The 24,295-nt window shown below is 42.7% G+C and overlaps 1 protein-coding gene across 1 annotated transcript in view; it reads right to left on the bottom strand.

The window, feature by feature from the left end:
* hdac8 (histone deacetylase 8) overlaps positions 1-23,965 on the bottom strand; it is a 36,958-nt gene extending 12,993 nt beyond the window's left edge. The window contains exons 1-10 of the mRNA XM_024373292.2: positions 23,711-23,965; positions 23,549-23,601; positions 22,851-22,981; positions 14,988-15,129; positions 14,646-14,758; positions 14,387-14,464; positions 13,943-14,051; positions 13,403-13,575; positions 11,433-11,527; positions 3,349-3,454 (exon numbers count right to left, since the gene is read on the bottom strand). Coding sequence (XP_024229060.1) covers positions 3,349-3,454; positions 11,433-11,527; positions 13,403-13,575; positions 13,943-14,051; positions 14,387-14,464; positions 14,646-14,758; positions 14,988-15,129; positions 22,851-22,981; positions 23,549-23,601; positions 23,711-23,821 — 1,111 coding nt within the window. The 5' untranslated portion in view covers positions 23,822-23,965. The remainder of the gene's footprint in view (positions 1-3,348; positions 3,455-11,432; positions 11,528-13,402; positions 13,576-13,942; positions 14,052-14,386; positions 14,465-14,645; positions 14,759-14,987; positions 15,130-22,850; positions 22,982-23,548; positions 23,602-23,710) is intronic.
* Positions 23,966-24,295: the final 330 nt, after the last annotated feature.

Raw genomic sequence — 24,295 nt, 5'->3', positions numbered from 1 at the left:
ACTTACACAGTTGACCGGGCAGCTCTAGCATGAAGGAAATTGACCAACTGACTTGTTGGAAAGGTGACATCCTCTAACAGTGCCCCGTTGCAAGTCACGGAGCTCTTCGGTAAGGGCCATTCTACTGCCAATGTTTGCCTACATAGATTGAACAGACGTACAATCTTATACACCTGTCAGCAATGGGTGTGGCTGAAATAGCCGAATCCACTAATTTGAAGGCTCATAAACATGACTGTGGTAAATAAATCGGAGAGACGGCTCCTGCCGCCGCCATCATGCGGTAGAACTAATGAAAACGCTGCTTAATTAATTAATCTCAGTCGGTAATTTGGCAGTGAGCCCAATAGACGGCAAAGGAAACGGTTTTATTCCCTCCTGACTGTTGAAATCTTTCCAAAATGGCCACCAAGAACATTGGACAGACTTAAAAGTGTGATTTAAAGTTTGGTAATCATCTTCAGAAGGAATCTTCTGCGAGGCAGTCAGTCTCACACACACAAACAAGTCATTTTAATTCAGACTCCCCACGGGGCTCATAACTGCCCCTGGTCGCTCCACATAAAAGCTATTAAAGCAAATCAACCTAAACGGCAAGACATGGTCTCTGTTGATGCTGTGTTAACTACAGCTGTGCAGTGGTGGTGATAGATGCTGGCATGCCATGCCAGGGAAGTAGACCTCATTGTTAGGCCATAGTGTGCATTCGTGTGTCAAGACTCAAGCTCCCGGTTCATGGCGTGATAACCTAAGCCTGTGTGGTGCTGTGCGTCTGTTTCCAGGCCTGACAGACACAGTTCAAATGGTTTCCCTTGTTTGGGACCAATGGTTGTAATCATTGGTTTCCCTAGATTGGAAACTGCGGTAAACATTAGCTTCCAGTCTGCACTCTGGCACAGCTGTTTAGCAACCACATCCTGCTCTCAACTAGTACCACAGTTGTCTGTATGTGGTATGTTTCTCTCACACAACATGGTTGAAGGGGTGTGTGTTTTGTCGTCACATACACTTGGTAAAACCAAGAGCACCTGAACCCCCACAGAAAAAAATAGAAAGAGCGGAGAGAAAAGAAAGGAACACGGGGAAGGAAGGACATCACCTTCATTTAAATGTATGGATTGAAATCCCATCAGAATAGGAGGAAAGGAAACAAGGGATCTCTGAACTGAAGGAGCAGATGTGACACTAGACCGACCGCACATTGTCTGCCTTTCATTTTACCGCTCCATCCACTGATGGATCCGTGTTGTTTTCAACAGGTCAGTGGTCTGGTTCCATTTGGGTCCCTAGACCCCATACGCTAGCTCCTACTCCCTAGCCAGCCCTGAAGACAGAGACACCCCCATAATCACCCTGCTTCTACTCCCTAGCCCATAGTCTATCCCAAACAAACTACTGCTGGTCCCCCTGGAGTAGTGTAGTGTGGCTGTCAGCAGCATATACACCAAGAGACCACCACACACACCCCCTATCCAGAGTGAACGACAGGGTAGGAGGTGAGACAGGGGTCAACACTCCAGCACACATATACACAGACAAATCCCTAACACGTGTGCAAATGTGTGTATATCGAAACTTGTTCATCCACATACAGAGGTACTATAAAAATTGGACAATCTGAGTATTGAGTACGTTTGACTGTATGATGAATTTGTCTCTAACATTTCACCCCCCACTATTCGAGTCGTAACAAAGAGAGTAGTGTTTGACATTCTGATTAACCGGAAACATTAAAAACACACATCCGTGTTTTCACCACAGCCAGAACAGAACACACCAGGCCAGCAGGCTGACAAATGTTGGGCCTGTGCCCTCCCAAAGAAGAGGGGGTCAGGGAGTGTGTGTATATGTGGAGGTCGGGTGACGAGTTTTAGGTGAGGGGTAGATTTATCTCCTTGGGGTGCTGACAACACCCCCTGCTGTGTTAACTGTGGGGGCACACAAACATTTGTCACAACCCACATTTTTACTTCGATACCAGGTTGAGTATCATGACACTCTATATCATCACGATTTCATGGGGGAAAAAATGCCAATGTCACAGATCAGTCATCATAAAGGAGGACCAATGCAATCTTATAATTAATTAAAGTGCCTTTATTTGATCGAGACATCTTTTGAGTTCAATAGAATTATATTTGAAATGTTTGATGTCAATTTCTCAAAAGAGCCAGGTATGCATTAATCAATCAATAATACAATCAATTTGAATTTTTACCAATCTAACTACACAATTGTAAATCTTTATTGATAAACTAGGTAAATCAAGACAAACTAAACCAATTCACTAGGAGTGTTTGCAGGCACTGAATTATTGAGCTTGTTTTGGCTGTTTTCACGGGGCTACAGATGAAAAACAATCTGTTTTCCTTCCATTTGGGACTCATTGTATTGTACTGATCAACACTTGCATAGATGCAATCTCTTCTTTTGTTAAAGTGTGCACTGTCTCTAAGACCAAATGACATCATTCACACACAGTGAGAGAGAGACAGGAGAGAAGAAGTGAATTAATAACGTTTTCGGCAATACATTTGGTTTTTGGTGACAATCAGCTTTCAAATCAGCTTATTTTGCAACTTAATTACAAAGTATGAGGGTAGTGAACTGAAGCTAGCTTCAGCTGTAAGCTAGCAAGGAAATTTAGCCTACAAACGCTGGAAGCTACCAGTATCTTCTTGCATTGTAAAGTGTCCTAGCCTGTAATGGACATTGTTTTGCAAACTGTAATTAATAGTTGCAAAGTTTATACATGCCGTATTGCATTATTCTAGGGCGTTTACTTCTGAGCAGCATGAGTGGGGAGCCAACATGATGCAGTCTAGACTCCCAGTGAGTGCAGTGGTTCCTCAGGACAGGCTAGAGCTAGCAATGAGTAAGTGGAGCAGGCACAACGCAATAAGAGGACGGCTGCGCTATAAGAAAGAGTTGATCATCTTTATCAGTAGATATGAGACATTTGACAGAAGTACTGAAAGTAAAAAAAAAAAAATTATAGTACTGTACCGTTTTCATGTTCTAGTATAAAAAAAGGTGAGGCTTTGGTATACTGTGCAACACTAACACACACACAGCGCTCTGGTCTTTTAATGTGTCTAAATAAACTGATGGTCTGGACGTTTAAATAAAAATAACCCTGTCCTTAAACTAAAGCAGTCCCATCTGGACTCAACAGTCAACAAAAGACACCATTTGGTGTATGTGTGAGAGAGTGGTCAAAGTTTGACCATTTGTTGCTTGCGAGTGGTTTCTCTAACTGTCTGACCGTTATGTTTTTTGGTAGTGGTTGTGACGTAATTGCTAACGCTAGGGTGTGTGAGTTTAGACTGTGGTTACGCCGTCTGATACCTTTGATGGTTGAGATGACCTTGTCCAGCTGTTTGGTCTCATTGCGGTCCGGTCGACAGCTGGGACTGATCTCCAGAGAGTAATCGGGACCGTACTCTGTGAAGAACTGAAGTAAACAACAACATAAACAAAAACAGTGAGAGTAGCGTGTTAACCACAATGTACAACAGATTTAAACCAAATACAACAAGACTTGGGTTCAAATGTAAGAACTGGTACGGGAAACAAAGAGAGATGGTGCTAAATCAATGATTAGAACTGGTCTAGGAACCAAACGTCCAGCTGCAGAGAGAGGAGAGTTAACGTGTAAGAACTAGAGGTCGACCGATTAATCGGAATGGCCGATTTCAAGTTTTCATAACAACCGGAAATCGGTATTTTTGGGCACCGATTTTTGTATATTTTTATACCTTTATTTAACTGGGTCAGTTAAGAACACAGGCCGTCATTGAAAATAAGAATGTGTTCTTAACTGACCCAGTTAAATTGCAGTAAGCCACGGTAAGTTGCTAGCTAGCATTAAACTTATCTTATAGAAAACAATCAATCATAATCACTAGTTAACTACACATGGTTGATGATATTACTAGATATCTAGCGTGTCCTGCGTTGCATATAATCTGACTGAGCATACAAGCATACAAGTATCTGACTGAGCGGTGGTAGGCAGAAGCAGGCGCGTAAACATTCATTCAAACAGCACTTTCGTGCGTTTTGCCAGCAGCTCTTTGTTGTGCGTCAAGCATTGCGCTGTTTATGACTTCAAGCCTATCAACTCCCGAGATGAGGCTGGTGTAACCGAAGTGAAATGGCTAGCTAGTTAGTGAGCGCTAATAGCCTTTCAAACGTCACTCGCTCTGAGCCTGTGGTTGTTTCCCTTGCTCTGCATGGGTAACGCTGCTTCGATGGTGGATGTTGTCGTTGTGTTGCTGGTTCGAGCCCAGGGAGGAGCGAGGAGAGGGACTGAAGCTATACTGTTACACTGGCAATACTAAAGTGCCTATAAGAACATCCAATAGTCAAAGGTTAATGAAATACAAATGGTATAGAAGGAAATAGTCCTATAATTCCTATAATAACTACAACCTAAAACTTCTTACCTGGGAATATTGAAGACTCATGTTAAAAGGAACTTTTAACTTTCATATGTTCTCATGTTCTGAGCAAGGAACTGAAACGTTAGCTTTCTTACATAGCACATATTGCACTTTCACTTTCTTCTCAAACACTTTGTTTTTGCATTATTTAAACCAAATTGAACAGGTTTCATTATTTACTTGAGGCTAAATTGATTTTATTGATGTATTAAGTTAAAATTAGTGTTCATTCAGTATTGTTGTAATTGTCATTATTACAAATTTTAAAAAATTATGTACATTTTAATCGGTATCGGCGGTGAAAAATCATAATCGGTCGACCTCTAGTAAGAACTGGTCCAGGAAATGAACAAACAAGAGATGCATTAGCCACAGTGCAGAACTGGTCTAAGAATCAAACATCCACAAACACGCATTGAGTTGTGAAGATCTGGTCTAGGAACAGAAGCCAAACACTACAAACACCACTTCAAAACAACTGAAGGGAGTAAAATTTGACATGTTAAGTTAAGAACTGATTCAGGAAAGACAAAACGGAAGCAAACACAGAGCCAGAATTAACCACAACAGAGTCACTTTGAGGGAACTTTGCAAGTGAAAGACGTGATGAAGCAGCAAGACATTATTACATTTCAAACAGATGCTATCTTATTGAGACAAACAAAGACACACATCAGTGTAGTCTCGATAAGACCCTGGCTAGCCACCTAGCCCCCCCCCCCCCACCCCAGTGAAGTATCATGTAAATCCGGCATAGCACTGGTGGAAAAATGAACAATACATAATGGCTCTATAAAGGAACATTAGGAACGCCAGGAGACATGGAGTGTACACACACCTTAACACAAGCTCACGCACACACACTCCCACAGCTGTGTGTGTGTGTGTTCCTGCTCATTTGAAATACACTGGGTGCTTTGTCTTTGTCAAATAGCTGTTTCATAGTGGTTCAGGCAGAGTGTGTGTGTGTATCAGTGTGTTTGTGTCTGTGTTTACATTTTAGTAATTTAGCAGACCCTTGTGTGCGCGCGTCTGTTCCCAATTAGCCCCATTGAGTTTCTCCGGTACACCTCCCCCCAGTCCTGACGCAACTCAACATGCAAGGGATTACTAAAAACAGGAAACACAAAGATGACCAATTTTCCCATGAACCTAACGCTCCCATAGTAGTACAGTCCTGTCTCCTGCTGTGTGTCTCTCCTGCTGTCAGGATATTTGGGTTGGAATGGAACTACAGTACTGAGATGAGGGGGGACAGAGGAGAGATTAAGAGGGAAACTGGAGAGGAAGAACTGGGGGAGACTGGAGCGGGGGGGATGGGGTGAGGTCAAGGAAGACAGAAAAGGGGACTGACTGACAGACAGTTTGGAACGGATCATAACCCACAGATGGGGATAGGGGGAAAGGGACTGAATGAGGGTGACGAGAGACCAAAAAGATGGGCAGAAAGATGGGATGAAGAGATACAAGTATATAAGGGGATAGGGTAATATGAATGGGCTGAGAGCCCAAACCCCATAGGCTCCATGTCAAAATACCTAACATGCTCAAATGTCATATCATAGCCCAGATAAATGTACCATACTGTAACTAAATCCCCCACACCACACTCTCTCCCCTGTATGTCTCTCCCTCCATCTGTCTCCCTTCCCATCTTTCTGTGTTTGGTGGTTTGGAGAGAGACTAGCCTCAGCCAGAATAGAAAAGGAATCCAACCCTTGTTTATTGTTCCTGTTCTCCTCTACATCTCAGAAATGACTACAACTCCAGATATAAAGAGTCAATGTTGTGGAAAAAGCTCTGGGAAAACAAATCGAGAGAGTTCCTAAATAAATTGTCAACCCAGTCACATAGCGCACGTAGGCTTGTCTATCTTTCTCTGCAGCCCTACAACGGAGGTCTCTCCCTCGCTGTCTCGATATCCATATTTCCTTCTCCCACCTCCCCCTCTCCGCAGTCCTGAAACTAATGTCAAGCACTCTCTGTAGTCATTGTCTCTCTCTCTACCTATCCCCATTCTCTCACTGTCCTTCCTAAATGACCCCCCCCCCCTCCAATCCAACCACCCCTTTCTCAAGTGGCCTGGACTTCTACAAAAAGGTAATACAACAGAGAAAACACTCAATCAGTCACCAGGTCAGGGCCCACTGATCCTCATTGTCCTTGGCGGCCCATCCTAAATGGGACCCCATTTCCTTTATAGTGCACTACATTTGTGATGTACCTCTTCTGTTCTATTTAGAACAGGCTGTTTCTCTCTCACACTCACATCCTCATCCCAGCTCAGTTTTCCGGTGATTGAGGCCAGTATTCCGGGAGCCTAGTACTTCCCCACGAGCAGACGGAAGGGACACGCGCCAGAGAGGACAGGAAGTACCAAGGCTGAAAACAGGAAGTACAGGGGCGGGACAGGCTAAGCCTATAGTACTTATCCTATGTTCAAATGTACATACTAGAATACTACTAATGCATGCTCAATACATGGTTTCATACTAAGTAGTATGTTGTTAGTGTGGATAATGGAACACAGCCTATTCACTACAGCAGGGCTTTCCAACCCCAGTTGTAACTAACCTGATTCATCTTATCAATCAGTTAATTGTTAGAATCAGGTGCGCTGGATTAGGTTTGGAGTGGAAACATACAAGACGGTAGCTCTCCAGGAACAGCAGGGTTGGAGAACGCTGTACTAGAAATACCAAAAACCCTGGGATTTTTCTGTCCTAATAGCCCTTCTACTTCTTACCCATCTCATTTATTTTCTACTGAACTCTGTTTTGGGTATCACGGAGGGGCCTTGGTCATACACAGTCTTGCTGCGGTGAGAGAGAGAAGGGAGGAGGAGGATGTGAGGGACAGAGGGTGAGAGGGCGGGGTATAAGAGGGGAGTCTGAGTTCTGTGTTTGTTTTTGCATGGGGCTGTGCTGGGAATCACTCAGTGTAAATCTGAAAAAACAGACTAAAGAGAAAAAGAGAGAGGAAATAAAGATGTTGAATGGCTGGAGACAGACCGGTTCCACACACACACTGAGCTGGCCAAAAGCAAGGCAAGTTCAGGCCTATAGAACCCCTCGAGTGGGTTGGGTCCAAAATAAACCGTTTCCTCAATCGAAGATAAGAACTGAATGTGAACAAACCCACAGGCCATGTCCCAAATGGCACCCTATGGGACCTGGTCAAAAGTAGCGCATTACATAGGGAATAGGGTGTCATTTAGGGAGAAACCCACAGCCTTCAAAAACAACCGACTCAGCTAATCTCGGCTAGATGACCTTTGACCCTAATTAGTATTTTTAGGTGTTAAAGACTCAGTCAGAGATTAGGACATCGGGGTTAACAGACAATACAGGTCACCTAGCCTTGTTCCTGTAGCCAGGTCCCAGACCGATTTGTGCTTTTGCCTACTCCATTGTCATTGTCAAGCCAAACATTGCATGACAATTCCATAAGGACTTGGCAAAAGAGCAGAAACAGACGGGCACCCGAAGCTACGGGCATCTATTAATAAAAGCCATTTAGCAGCCACTTCTATCCAAAGCGACTTACAGCCATGCATGTATACGCTTTTTAAATTTATTTTTTTATTTTGAACTCTCCCTCCATTGATGAAAAGAGAATAGACTAGGGAGATGACAATAACATTTGATATCGGACTCACCATGTATTCACAGTTAAGTTTAATCGGGTCCGCTATCTCTTCTACGCTCTTCAACAACCACCCTTCCCACACTTTCAGATATGGTGGTGACTCTGGAGGTTCTGCAATGTCACTGTTTGTATGTGTGTGTATATGTCTCTCTCTGCCTGTGTGTGTGTGATGGTCTGAATGGAGGCCCTTGTGTGTCTGGCCAATAGCCCCTAGCCCTGGCACAAACTCCATTGTTCCAGGGGGGTTGGGGGTAGAGGTCGACCAATTAATCGGAATGGCCGAGGCTGATTTCAAGGTTTCATAACAATCGGTACTAGGCATTTTTGGACACCGATTACATCGCACTCCACGAGGAGACTGCGTGGCAGGCTGACTACCTGTTATGAGAGTGCAGCAAGGAGCCATGGTAAGGGGCTAGCTAGCATTAAACGTATCTTATAAAAAAACAATCAATCTTAACATAATCACTAGTTAACTACACATGGTTGATGATATTACCAGTTTATCTAGCTTGTCCTGCGTTGCATATAATCGATGCGGTGCTTGTTAGTTTATCATTGAATCATAGCCTACTTCGCCAAAAGGGTGATTTAACAAGTGCATTTGCGGAAAAAAAAGCACTGTCGTTGCACCAATGTGTACCTAACCATTAACAACGCCTTTCTTAAAATCAATACACAAGTATAGATTTTTTAACCTGCATATTTAGTTCATATTGCCTGCTAACATTAATTTATTTTAACAAGGGAAATTGTGTCACTTCTCTTGTGTTCTGTGCAACAGAGTCAGGCTATTTGCAGCAGTTTGGGCAGCCTGGCTCGTTGCAAACTGTGTGAAGACCAACTTCGCCAAACGGGGGATGACTTAACAAAAGTGCATTTGCGAAAAAAAGCACAATCGTTGCACGAATGTACCTAACCATAAACATCAATGCCTTTTAAAAAATCTATACACAGAAGTATACATTTTTAAACCTGTATATTTAGTTAAAAGAAATCCAGGTTAGCAGGCAATATTAGACTAGGGAAATTGTGTCACTTTTCTTGCATTCATTGCACGCAGTGTCAGAGTAACAGTTTGGGCCGCCTGGCTCGTTGCGAACTAATTGGCCAGAATTTTAAGTAATTATGACATAATATTGAAGGTTGTGCAATGTAACAGGAATATTTAGACTTATGGATGCCACCCGTTAGATAAAATACGTAAACGGTTTCATATTTCACTGAAAAAATAACGTTTTGTTTGCGAAATGATAGTTTACGGATTTGACCTAAGGCTCATATTTCTGTATGTTTTATTATATTATAATTAAGTCTATGATTTTACGTTTGATACAGCAGTCTGAGCAGCAGGCTCGTAAGCATTCATTCAAACAGCACTTTCGTGCGTTTGCCAGCAGCCCTTCGCTGTGCTTCAAGCATTGCGCTGTTTATGACTTCAAGGCTATTAACTCCCGAGATTAGGCTGGTGTAACCGATGTGAATTGGCTAGCTAGTTAGCGGGGTGTGCGCTAATAGCGTTTCAATCGGTGACGTAACTCGCTCTGAGACCTTGAAGTAGTTGTTCCCCTTGCTCTGCAAGGGCCGCGGCTTTTGCGGAACAATGGGTAGCGATGCTTCGAGGATGGCTGTTGTCGATGTGTTCCTGGTTCGAGCCCAGGTAGGAGCGAGGAGAGGGACGGAAGCTATACTGTTACATTGGCAATACTGAAGTGCCTATAAAAACATCCAATAGTCAAAGGTTAATGAAATACAAATGGTATAGAAGGAAATAGTCCTATAATTCCTATAATAACTACAACCTAAAACGTCTTACCTGGGAATATTGAAGACTCATGTTAAAAGGAACTACCAGCTTTCATATGTTCTCATGTTTTGAACAAGGAACTTAAAACATTAGCTTTTTTACATGGCACATATTGCACTTTTACTTTCTTCTCCAAAACTTTGTTTTTGAATTATTTAAACCAAATTGAACAGGTTTCATTATTTACTTGAGGCATTATATTAAGTTAAAATATTAGTGTTCATTCAGTATTGTTATATTTATATTTATAGTTATCATTACTATAAATAATATAAAAGCGTTTAATATAATATTTTTTTTAATTAAACAATTTTTATTTTTTTCAAATTAAAAATCGGCCGAGTAATCTGTATCAGCTTTTTTTGGTCCGCCAATAAATCGGTATAGGTATCGGCTTTGAAAAATCATAATCGGTCGACCTCTAGTTAGGAGCTGTACTGGCAGCCCAGAAAAGCTGCAGCCTGTTGGGGAAGGAGAGGGGAGCTCTGGCCTCTCTCAGTCTCAGGTACAACAAAGTGCTTTTTGTTTTCCCTTCTCAGAAACTCACTTTGCTTGGTCATTGTGGATAAATATTCCTCTCCGGCGCACGCACACACACGACGATACTACTACAAGTCTCTCTCATTTTTCGCTCTCTCTCCTGCTCACCCTCTCCATCCTTTTCTCTACCTCATCCTCTCCAGACCACAGCAGGCCAGAGTTAAATAGTGTTTTGTTTGGGTAGTAGTGGAGACACAATAACAGGAGGTAGCTGGCTGTGGAGAGTATGTGTTTGACGGAAAAGGGATACCACTCTTTGATGGCCAGAGCAAGAGGGTCAAAATAGGGGAGACTTTTGGGGGTATTTGATTTTGTGTGGCTGTGTGTGTTGTAGCAGCTGGTTAGACTTGTTTGCTGTAAGCCCCTTCTTAATGAGGTTAAAGGTCACATGATGTAACAGCCCGACCTGGTGGAGGAGAAACAAAAGGTGCCTTTATCATGGCCCACGCACGCGCGCACACACACTACAGAAAGACCCTCTTTGTCTCAGGAGAGTAAGATAACTACCCCTCACTGTACATGGAACACAAATCTCTCTCTTTGTAGCTCTATCCCTCATTTGCTCCCTTTTTCTACTGATGTAATTATATGGGAATTCGCCAACCTTTCCGCCAAAAGAAAACCAGCCCCCCCCCCGGAATAAAACACACAAGGTCCTTCTAAGAAGAAGACGAAAAAAAGATGAGGGCAGAGATTAATAGAGAAGCACAGAGAAAGAGAGGGATGGAGATGGAGAGAAAGAGAAGCACAGAGACCCTCTCTGTCAGGTCTGGACGGGACAGAGTGGCATTGTCCCCTCTCTCCTCTCCTACTCCCTCCATCCCTCCTGATTCACCTGGAAACAAGCCCTTTGAGGGCGGGCGGCCATCTTTTATTAGAGGGAATGACTCAGCGAAGACTGACCGAAGGGTGTGTGTGTCAGCGTATTTGAGTTTGTGCATGCATGTCTGTGTGTGTTTGGGGCTATGTATGGTGTGTGTGTTTACTCTCACCTCATGGTCAGGTATCTCAGAGGCCAGTGTTTGTCTCAGTACGGCCCCAGTCAGGTAGGTCCAACAACGGGCCGTGTTGGCTAGGTTATACCCACCTAAAGAGAGAGAAGAGAGGAAAGAGAGAGAGAGAAAAAGAGGGAGGGAGGAAAACGAGGGATTGTAGTGAGTAAAAAGGCTTCATTGTACTGGTGTAATTAACAGGTATCATCTGGTACAGGGCTGAGGGGTCTGGAGCTTGGGCTGTGGTTTCAGATGTGTGTGTGCCGTTGTCTTTGTGTAAGTGTGCGTGTGTGTGTCGGTGTGTACGAGCGGATATGAGACCCGCCTCCTCCCAGCAGCAGTGTGGGTAGGTGCTAGTCTAGTACGTGGCGTAGACACTGGGCTGTGGTTTCAGGCGGTGTGTGTGTGGGGCTGTGCGTGTGTCAGGGTTTCCGTTAGGATTGCGATTCTTATTTATCGGATATTTGAGATCGGTCATACATATATGCCTTGGGTGCGTAATCCATTAAGGGCGTCCACCCACACAGCCAGCGCCATCAATAAATGAGGATATTTGCCAAATTAATTACATTCATGTGTCCTCAAAAACATAAATGACAAAAACACTGTTTTTGAAGTGTAGCATATGGAAGACTTTATAGCCTATTGTTTTCTTGGTTTTACTTTCCTTAAACAATAATTGTCCACCTCACGGTCAGCTGTTGGAGATTTGAGCACTAAATGCATCAGGGCATTGCATGCATAAGCCTACGCGCTTAGGCATCCACTGTATGATATGAACATTTTAAATATAAAAAAGAAGCTTAGGACTAGCCTCAGAGAGAGAGAGAGAGAGAGAGAGAGAGAGAGAGTTCAAAATATGCCAGCAGCATGCTACGACATCGACATGCATTTATTTATCCTTGTCAGATAGGCTACTGCGTCTGTTATATAGATATAGGCGTACAGGAGCCATTCATTTTTCTTTCCGAATATTTTTTCCAATAAAATATAAGCATTATATTGTTAGATTACAGGAGTAATTCTGGTAGACTTAAAAAGAAATCCTCACCTCAGTGCGCTGGGCACACTGCCTTCATATAATAGGCCTGCAGTATAATAGGCTAATAGCCACACCTTTGCAAAAGTTTAAACTTTATTAAGTTAATATCAAAAGTCAAGCAATTGTTCATTGGGGAAATATGAGCAGGATATTATATTGCGGCAATCACAATATTACAGTTGGAACTTAATTTGGCCAAAGAAAATGTCTCAACAGAATAAAACAAAACGCATGCTAACTGGCTTAAACCTTCACAAAAGTTTTGAACAGGCTATATTGCAGCAATTACCAAGAAAGGCTAGTGCCTACCTTACCCAACAAACAGCAGCAATATGGTAATAATATTTATTTTACAACAGGCCTACTTCTAACCTAGGGAGCACAATTAAAAAGACAGATCGAACTTAATTCAGCCAAAGAAGAAGTCTAAACAAAATACGTTTGGTACATTTAAAAACCTGGATTAAATGAATAAATAGGCCTACAATAACAATGGTATAAAATAATAATAACGGGGGAAAAAAGGCATCCTACCTGAATAGCGAGTTGCCCAGTAGCCTGCTGTTGGCAGCGCCAACTTTCTTGTCATCTTTGTCCAATTCAATATTAAAACTTGTCCCGTTGTAGGGGACTAATCTAACTTTTGTTTTACTTTAATGAAAAAGGCTTCCATCCTCGCAATCAACAGTAGCCCAAGGCCCCTCTCTCGATCTCTCCCTCTCCTCACTAGCAGGTGCATGGACGTTAGGCAGCGGGCACGGAGTGAGAGAAAGGTGCTTAAGCATGATTTTGGCATGTATGATATGCAGCCCCAGACAATTTGGCCGGCTACCATTTTATTTATCAGCTTTAAAATGTATTTTTTCAGCCCAAAGCCGACAATTACCAGCTAACAGAAACCCTGGTGTGTGTGTGTTGTCAGACCCACCTCCTCCCAACAGCAGTGTGGGTAGGTGCCAGTCTAGTACGTGGCAAAGACACTGGGCCACCCCTACAGGGGTCATGTTGAAGGAGCACATGGGGTCCCCGGCCATGGTGTCAGCTCCCAGCTGCATCACTACTGCTTCCGGGTTAAACAACGCCTGCACTTCCTGCATCACACTGATGGGTACAACAATCATCAAAACAGAGGTTAAATATTAACACAACAATTATAATATAAGACGGTTACAGTTAAGACTATGTACTGAACACAATGTTTTCATTTGACTTTGAAAATGGTTGTTTCCATAGCATATAAGATATACAAAGACGATATCACGGTTCTGCAACAAGAAAAACAGTTGCAGAGTATCAACAAAACTACTAACATACAATTCTAGCTTATTAGGTCTGTAAATCTCCGTTACTGAGAAAGCAGAGGACATGCAGCATGTCTCTGATGTTGCTGATAGTGTTAACATTTAAAAGATTACATGTATCTTATGTCATAACCAGCGTAAATAAAAAAGTAACTAGCTTTAATAACCTGGTGAAGACGTGGAAATATCTGTCGTCTTTGATGCCATCATCCAGAGGGACGTTGACAGCGTACCATCTTCCTTTGCCCATCCCTGTGTCACACAGGTCCCCTGTACCTAAAACAGGATGGTAGGGTTACTATGACAGAGAGAGAGTGGGAGTATGATGTATCATTGTTTCTCAAACTAGTTGGTTGATTTCTCAGATTGTTAGCGGATTTCACACCTATTTTAGTTGTACAGTTTTAATGCAAGCGGTCCCCCAAGGAGGAAGGACCGCAGGTAAAGGAAGCTTATGATGAAATGGAGGGTGATATGCACATCCTAAACTTGAGAATACCAGTGCTAAGCTAAACAATAATACTGAAATAAAGTAATGAGAGGCCCGCACACAGAAGATTTCCAACTGTAGTAGAAAGGTCGTTAGTACTGTATTAGGTGTAGCCACTGACCTGGGAAGAATCCGGGGGAGAACTTGTGCAGAGACACAGTCATCACTTTGGAGGTAAAACTGAAGGCATCTTCCACACCTGAGAAACATTACATTGTTCTCTAAAAACACAATGATTTTGTTCCTTGACAGACCAAAACAATTAATCGTAGCAAAACATTTGTATCCACATACTGTACTCATATGGAGATAATATTTACACAATATCAATGCACATTTAGATGTGAGAATTCAGGTAAAGGATAAAGGGGTGTGTGTACCATCTCCATGATGAAGGTCCACATCCACATAAAGAACTCTCTCATATTTCTCTCTCAGCTTGAGAATCCCCAGCACAGCATCATTCACATAACAGAAGCCTGATGCCTCATCCCTGCGAGAGAGAGCGGGGAAAGAGAGAGAGAATGGACGAGAGAGAGAGAGACGCAGAAAATACTTAAAGCATTGCTGTCTTTTCAATGACTTAGAGGCCTTCTGTGTTGACGATCATTTATGTCTAACATAATTCAGTGTGTCCTCCTGTTAGGAACGCTTTGGTAACACATTCATCAACATGTCACCCTGGTCCTTTTCCGGTCACCTCACACACAGTTTAACCTTACTTCTTGGCGTGGTGCCAGCCTCCTGCCCAGTTGATCGCCACCTCACCCCTCTTATCCAGCAGGCACTGGGCAGCAGTCAGGGTGGCACCACCGACCGCTGCAGCATAGTCATAGATACCCTCCACCACCGGGCAGTCATAACCTGGCGAAAGGAGGAAAGAGAAGCAAATGACAGAAAAGTAAATAAGCAAAAGAAGTGGAAACATATGCGAGGAGAGAGAGAGAAATACACTATGGAAAAAGGAACAGCACGTCAAAAATCAGCTCAAAGTAATTTAAGAATCCATAGACTAACCACTTCTGGGAAAACAAGTGTGTGGTTAAAATTGGCAAAACACACACACACATCTCTTTCCACAGGCCCGGAGGGTGAGACAGGGATGCAGCTTAAGCCCCACCCTCTTCAACATATACATCAATGAATTGGTGAGGGACTAGAACAGTGCGCAGCACCCGGCCTCACTAGTAGAATCTGAAGTTAAATGTATACTGTTTATTGATGATCTGGTGCTTCTGCCACCAACCAAGGAGAGCCTACAGCAGCATATAGCCCCAGATTAGAGGTCGACCGATTAATTAGGGCCGATTTCAAGTTTTCATAACAATATTTTACACCATTATTTAAATCTTTATTTAACTAGGCAAGTCAGTTAAGAACACAGTCTTATTTTCAATGACGGCATAGGAACGGTGGGTTAACTGCCTCGTTCAGGGGCAAAACGACAGATTTTCACCTTGTCAGCTCGGGGGATCCAATCTTGCAACCTTTACAGTTAACTTGTCCTTGTGCACGCCACAAGGAGACTGCCTGTTACGCGAATGCAGTAGGCCAAGGTAAGTTGCTAGCTAGCATTAAACTTATCTTATAAAAACAATCAGAATCGAGTTAACTACACATGGTTGATGATATTACTAGATATTATCTAGAGTGTCCTGCGTTGCATATAATCTGACTGAGCATACAAGCATCTAAGTATCTGACTGAGCGGTGGTAGGCAGAAGCAGGCGCGTAAACATTCATTCAAACAGCACTTTCGTGCGTTTTGCTAGCAGCTCTTCGTTGTGCTCAAGCATTACGCTGTTTATGACTTCAAGCCTATCAACTCCCGAGATGAGGCTGGTGTAACTGAAGTGAAATGGCTAGCTAGTTAGCGAGCGCTAATAGCCTTTCAAACGTCACTCGCTCTGAGCCTGTGGTTGTTTCCCTTGCTCTGCATGGGTAACGCTGCTTTGAGGGTGGCTGTTGTCGATGTGTTCCTGGTTCGAGCCCAGGGAGGAGCGAGGAGAGGGACGGAAGCTATATACTGTTACACTGGCAATTCTAAAGTGCCTATAAGAACATCCAATAGTCAAAGGTTAATGAAATACAAATGGTGTAGAGGGAAATAGTCCTATAATTCCTATAATAACTACAACCTAAAACTTCTTACCTGGGAATATTGAAGACTCATGTTAAAAGGAACCACCAGCTTTCATATGTTCTCATGTTCTGAGCAAGGAACTGAAATGTTAGCTTTCTTACATAGCACATATTGCATTTTTACTTTCTTCTCCAACACTTTGTTCATGCATTATTTAAACCAAATTGAACATGTTTCATTATTTATTTGAGGCTAAATTGATTTTATTAATGTATTATATTAAGTTAAAATAAGTGTTAATTCAGTATTGTTGTAATTTTCATTACAACAAATATTTTTTTATACATTTTTTATTATTATAAATCAGACGATTTAAAATCGGCATCGGCTTTTTTGGTCCTCCAATAATCGGTATCGGTGCTGAAAAATCAGTCGGTCGACCTCTACCCCCAGATGTTCCAAAAAAGGTCCACTTCCCAGGACCACAAATACAAATTCCATTTAGACACCGCTGCCCTAGAGCAGTAATTCCCAAAATGGGATACACGTACCCCCGTCGTGGGTATGCCAAATAACAATGCGAGTCACATTTAGTTTTTTAAATAATTTACCATTTTCAAACAGTCCATTTACAGTGGGCTCCAAAAGTACTGCCACCCCTGACTGGCAAAGCACAAACAATAATTTAAAAAATAAACAATATAATTAGAGAGAAACTCAATATCAACATGAGAAATACTGTACTTTATTAATGTTTCAATGGAACCAACCAAAATCATACAAATATTTAATACAAAACACATTTCACCAAAATCAAGCTTTCATAATTATTCGTACTCCTCATTTAGTACTTAGAGCAACCACCTCTTCCATGGATAACAGCATGGAGTCTTTCCCTGTAATTTTTTACATGGTTAAGGAACACATTTGGAGGAACTTTGGACCATTCCTCCATGCAGATCCTTCACATTCTTGGGTTTGCGCTTATCAACTGCCCTCTTCAACTCAGCCCACAGATTATCGATTGGATTGAGATCCGGCGACTGAGATGGCCATAGCAGAACATAGATTTTGTTGTCACTGAACCATTTCTGTGTGGATTTTGAGGTATGTTTTGGGTCATTGTCTTGTTGGAAAGTCCACCTATGGCCAAATCCATGATAATCGAAAATTTCAACAAGCATTTCTCAACGGTTGGCCATGCCTTCCTCCTGGCTACTCCAACCTCGACCAACAGCTCAAGCCCCTCCGCCCGCAGCTACTCGCCCAAGCCTCCCCAGGTTTCCGAGACAGTCACGGGTGCACCTCAGCCACGCTCAAGGTACTAAACGATATCATAACCGCCATCGATAAAAGACAGTAATGTGCAGCCGTCTTCATCGACCTGGCCAATGCTTTCGACTCTGTCAATCACCATATTCTTATCGGCAGACTCAGTAGCCTCGGTTTTTCTGATGACTGCCTTGCCTGGTTCACCAACTACTTTGCAGACAGAGTTCAGTGTGTCAAATCGGAGGGCATGCTGTCCGGTCCTCTGGCAGTCTCTATGGGGGTGCCACAGGGTTCAATTCTCGGGCCGACTCTTTTCTCTGTGTACATCAATGATGTTGCTCTTGCTGCGGGCGATTCCCTGATCCACCTCTATGCAGACGACACCATTCTGTATACTTCTGGCCCTTCATTTGGCAACAGTGTGCTATCTAACCTCCAAACGAGCTTCAATGCCATACAACACTCCTTCCGTGGCCTCCAACTGCTCTTAAACGCTAGTAAAACCAAATGCATGCTTTTCAACCGTTCGCTGCCTGCACCTGCACGCCCGACTAGCATCACCACCCTGGATGGTTCCGACCTAGAATATGTGGACATCTATAAGTACCTAGGTGTCTGGCTAGACTGTAAACTCTCCTTCCAGACTCATATCAAGCATCTCCAATCTAAAATCCAATCTAGAGTTGGCTTTCTATTCCGCAACAAAGCCTCTCTTCACTCACGCCGCCAAACTTACCCCTAGTAAAACTGACTATCCTACCGATCCTCGACTTCGGCGATGTCATCTACAAAATAGCTTCCACATACTACTCAGCAAACTGGATGCAGTTTATCACAGTGCCATCCGGTTTGTTACTAAAGCACATTATACCACCCACCACTGGAAGCTGTATGCTCCAGTCGGTTGGCCCTCGCTACAGATTGGTCGCCAGACCCACTGGCTCCAGGTCATCTACAAGTCCATGCTAGGTAAAGCTCCGCCTTATCTCAGTTCACTGGTCACGATGGCAACACCCACCCGTAGCACGCGCTCCAGCAGGTGTATCTCACTGATCATCCCTAAAGCCAACACCTCATTTGGCCGCCTTTCCTTCCAGTTCTCTGCTGCCTGTGACTGGAACAAATGAGAACTTGTTCTCAACTATCCTACCTGGTTAAACACATTTTAAAAAGTTAAAAAGATTGTCAGCCAAAATTTCCTGATACTTGTTGGAATTCATTATGCCATCAATCTTAACCAGTGCCCCTAGACCTCTGGAATTAAAACAGCCCCAAAACGTCACTGACCCACCACCATATTTCAATATTTCACCGTGTGTATGAGGTACCTCTCCCTGTATGCATCTCTGTTTCGACGCCAAACATGACAATGCTGTATCTGACCAAAATGTTCAATTTTGGTCTTCTGACCAGAGCGCCTTCTTCCAGTCATAATTTAAATGACATTTGGCAAACTCCAAGCACTTGCTTCTGTGTCTTGGGGTCAGAAGCAACTTTCTTCTGGCAACCCTTCCAAAGAGCCTGTGGTTGTGGAGGTGGCAGCCCTTCCAAAGACGCCACCAAGGCCTGCAATTCTTTCAGTGATTCTTGGGGATTTTGTTGCTTCTCACCATCCATCCTCCTCCCTATCCTGGGGGGCAAAATGCATTTGCGTCCTCTACCCTTGAGGTTTTCAACTGTTCCATATCTTTTTTCTTTTTTTTCTTTCATAATTGGCCTGACAGTGCAAGACTTACCGATATCTGAACAAGAGAGCCTCATCGAAATTGCAACAAGCGGTCCTGTGAAAATTGAATTTAAATCAGAAGCCACTGACAGATTTCTGGATTGGGCTGAGCTCAGAGTATCCTGTCTAGGCAAATCGCGCTGTTAAGACACTGACGCCCTTTGCAACCACGTACCTATGTGAGAGTGGATTCCTGGCCCTCACTCGCATGAAAACTAAATACAGGCACAGATTGTGTGATAAATTATTTAAGACAGACTCTCACCAATACAACCCAACATTGCAAGTTATGTGCATCCTTTCAAGCACACCCTTCTCATTAACTTGTGGTGAGTTATTCACAATATTCAATGAACAAATAAGTTTATGTAAGATGGCTAAATAAAGAGCAAAACTTGTTTATTATTATTTGTGCCCTGGTCCTATAAGAGCTCTATCACTTCCCATGAGTCGGGTTGTGACAAAAACCTCACACTCATTCTTATGAGTAATAAATGTATTGTATAGTGTGTGTGGCAGGCTTACAATGATGGCAAAAAACAACATTTGAGAGGGCACTGACCCTGGTGCTAGAGGGGGTATGCAGCTGGAGGTTGAATGTTTGAATGGGTACGGGACATTAAAAGTTTGGGAACCACTGCCCTAGAGCACACACACAAAAAAAGATACATACCTCGGCCTAAACATCAGCGCCACAGGTAACTTCCACAAAGCTGTGAACGAGCTGAGAGACAAGGTAAGAAGGGCCTTCTATGCCATCAAAAGGAACAAAATCTGACATACCAATTAGGATCTGGCTAAAAATACTTTAATTCGTTATACCCATTGCCTTTTATGGTTGTGAGGTCTGGGGTCCGCTCACCAATCAAGAATTCACAAAAAAATGGGAGAAACACCAAATTGAGAGTCTGCATGCAGAATTCTGCAAACAACATAAAACATCAAATAAAGCATGTAGAGCAGAATTAGGGTGATCACGGTATTTATCAAAATCCAGAAAAGAGCCGTTAAATTCTACAACCACCTAAAAGAAAGTGATACCCAAACTTTCTATAACGAAGCCATCACCTACAGAGAGATAAACCTGGAGAAGAGTCCCCTAAACAAGCTGTTCCTGGGGCTCTGTTCACAAACAGACCGCACAGAGCCCCAGGACAGCAACAATTAGACCTAACCAAATCATGAGGTACAAAAAGATAATTACTTGACACATTGGCAAGAATCAACAAAAAAACAGAGCAAACTAGAATGCTATTTGGCCCTAAACAGCGAGTACATAGTGGCAGAATACCTGACCACTGTGACTGACCCAAACTTAAGGAAAGCTTTTACTATGTACAGACTCCGTGAGCATAGCCTTGCTATTGAGAAAGGCCGCCGTAGGCAGACCTGGCTCTCAAGAGACAGGCTATGTGCATACTGCCCACAAAATGAGGTGGAAACTGAGCTGCACTCCCTAACCTCTTGCCAAATGTTTGACCATATTAGAGAGACATCTCCCTCAGATTACACAGACCCACAAGGAATTTGAAAACAAACCCAATTATGATAAACTCCCATATCTACTGGTTGAAATAACACAGTGTGCCATCACCGCAGAAATATTTGTGAACTTTCGCCACAAGAAAAGGGCAACCAGTGAAGAACAAACACCATTGCAAATAGAACCCATATTTATTTTCGCTTTTGTACTTAACTATTTGCACATCGTTAAACACTGTATATAGACATAATATGGAGAGAGAGAGCGAGAGAGAGAACCAGACAGAGCTGTGGAGAAGAAACAAAGAGGAAGCAGAAGATAGAGACAATGAAAAGGAAAGGTGGTGAAGGGAGGGATCATTGGAAAGATGGAGATGAGGTGAGATTATGACGTTTTTAGAATAGAAAGGTTAGCAGAAGAGGAGTGTTAACCCATTAAATAACAACAGAAAGGGGTTGCATCTTTCCTGTCTCCCACCCACAGCCCTAGAGTGTTGATAACATGCTGACCTAGGGAGAATCTAAATTCTATTTCCTTGATTCCTCATGTCCTCACCTCCCTCTCAAAACACATAAGATCTTCTGCGCCAATGGGCTTTGAGGAGACAAGGAGAGGACACAGGGAACCAATACAATAAAGGAAAAACAATTGAGATTCACCCTTGGTTGATATTTACTATTGAGATTCACCCAAAATCTTAATTCTGAAAGACACATATGGGGTGAAGTGTCTTCTGTCAGTAGGAATGCCAATCTGTCATTTGTATATATTTAAGCATCAATGGAGGTTTTCTAATGTAAATTGATTATGTAACCATATTGTGTTGCCAAAAACAGCCGTGTAAACCTTTCGCCCGGTGGTGTGTCGTTTTCTTTTCCAGATTTAGAGCACCCTCTACTGCTAGCATGAATGTACTCTCCCACTTCCCTCTCAGTCATTGATTTCAAAGTTTTACTGTTAACCTACAAAGCATTACATGGACATATTCCTACATCTCTCTCCAAGTTGGTCCCGTCATTCATACCTACAGGTACACTACGGTCACAAGACGCAGGCCTCCTTACAGACCCCCACAGTGGAGGTGTCATAATACCCATAAAACCTAGGGGGTCAAACAGGGAAATGGTTCCAATTGTTTTTCTACCATTTATTTTTCCCCATAGGGGATTTTTTAGAAACATTTCAAATAAGAGCCTGGACCCAAAACCCAGAATCTCTTGTGGCACAGCTAACACTGCGATGCAGTGCCGTGCCACTTGGGAGTCGTTTAGGTTTTATACTGCAAGGTCTACACCTTCACTCTTACAGTGAAACATTTTGTCCAGCAAATTGTCTAGAAGGGATTGAATTTGTTGTTGCCTAATCATTTCTTAGTAAGTTTCTACACTACTTTCCTTCCATCTATAGAATTTATTAATATTATTCCTTTCCTTTGGCTTTGATGCCTCATGATTGAGTATTGTTCTGTTTAAGTAGACTGATTTTGCTGTGATCTGTTAAGGGTGTCAGTGGGCTGACTGAATGCTCAGAAACTCTCGGTTGAGGTCAGTGGTACAGTACTACTGCCAAGAGATGAGCTATAGGTTAATCTACTGTAGAAGTCCCCTCGAAGCCTACCATTGACTATGTACATTCCTCTCCCCCTCAACCCCCCCCCCCCTTCTCTCAATCCCCTCCCCTCCTCTCTTGAGCCTGCTGGTCCTCTATTAATGTTTGAACATCTTGAAATACTATATAGCCTTAATGGCCATGTACTCTTCCAATCTCCACTCAGCACAGCCGTGAAGAGGACTGGCCACCCCTCAGAGCCTGTTTCCTCTAGGTTTCTGCCTTTCTAGTGAGTTTTTTCTAGCCTCCGTGCTTCTACTTCTGCATTGCTTGCTCTTTGGCATTTTAGGCTGGGTTTCTGTATAAGCACTTTGTGTCAATTGCTTATATAAAAAAAGGGTCTTTATAAATACATTGGATTGATGCGTGTCAACGTAAGTAAAATGAGATCCTGCTCTTCCCTCTCCTCTTACCCAGGCCAAAGTCCCCAGACTGGGGGTCATCATTGTCTCCATCCTGGCTGATTTTGTGGAGATGCTCCAGGTAGGCGTCTGTGTGGAACTTGGCCATCTCCTCAATGGTCGCAACACGGGGCTTCACAACACTGAAAGAATGAACGGACCATAGATACTGAAGGACTGTTCTTGAGTTTGTATTTAGTTACTTTACAGGATTCCAATCCATATTGTTCGAGAACTGTAGATAGAGTTCAGAATGTGGTACTGGCATTGGAGCAGGATGGTAAGGTTAGCTATTTAACTAGTTGGTTTATTCTAACCGAAAATAATAGCAATAACTTCTCAAATGTCCATATAATGTAGGTAAAACAAGTACCAAGTTCAGTTGGTTAAACAAAGTAAATGGCTTAGCTAACGTTAGCCAACATAGTTAGACAGCGCACTAGCTCTGGTCCATACGCATACGTTCTGCACTTCGAGCTGCATGCTAATATAATGCGCGTTGGCCAGCGCTAGACTGGGGGTAAAAGTTGTTTGTTTCCTATTTTGGAGAAATGACACCAGGTGCACTCCATACAGCATTCTACAGTCTAGTCAATCATTTAACAAACTTACCCAGTGCGAGAGTAGAGGGCAACAGAACAACGCCCTGCCAGAGCTAACGTTAGCTAGCTCAATCCCTTATTTTTGACAAACATGCAAAGTTAACTTACCTCATGTGTTGAAGTAAACCATAAGCTTCTATGAGTGAATGCACCATACTTGCCTAGAGACACGGAGTAAAAAAAAAAATCGTTCAGTACTTGTAAATAATGACCAAAGTATTGCCTCTCTGGCGAGCATCCATAGCTAGCTAGCGTTCCCATTCAACTCACCCGGTTGGGGACTTTTGATAGCGAGTCGCATGTCTCGGTGTATTGAGGACTATAGACATACACAACTTTGCGTTTGGAAGGAGAGTCATTTGAGTCTCCTTTACAACTCATTTATGTTAGTTAGTGTACTTCTGTGGATAAAACGCTTGAAATAAGTAAACATGTATATGAGACAGCTAGTTTCTGCACAAATGCAGATGGTGTCCCACTATCAACATTCCCCGGACAAAACGGAAACCGTGCTACCCGGAACATATGTAAAGAAAAAGCTTCATTAAACCAACGATTATGGATATACTGACAAGATACATGTCTCTCCGCCCTAACAATGAGAGTCGTTCTCCACAAAGTGGCACGACGGGCTTGGTGGATTAGTGGATACATCTCATTACTGTAATCTATTTTGGAAGTAGGTTTGTTGACATCAACCGCATGTTTCAATGGAGAGAGACGTTAAACTAGCCTCATACTATGAATAGACAACTCTCTATGTCACATGTCCTACTTATTTCAGTACATTAATTCGTGTAACATATCAGTTTGCAAACAATGTAAAAACAATATATATATATATATATATATATA

This window comes from Oncorhynchus tshawytscha, linkage group LG15, assembly GCF_018296145.1.
Source record: "Oncorhynchus tshawytscha isolate Ot180627B linkage group LG15, Otsh_v2.0, whole genome shotgun sequence".
Taxonomy (NCBI): Eukaryota; Metazoa; Chordata; class Actinopteri; order Salmoniformes; family Salmonidae; genus Oncorhynchus; species Oncorhynchus tshawytscha.
Note: the sequence above shows the minus strand (reverse complement) of the source record. Positions and strands in the feature narration are given on the sequence as shown.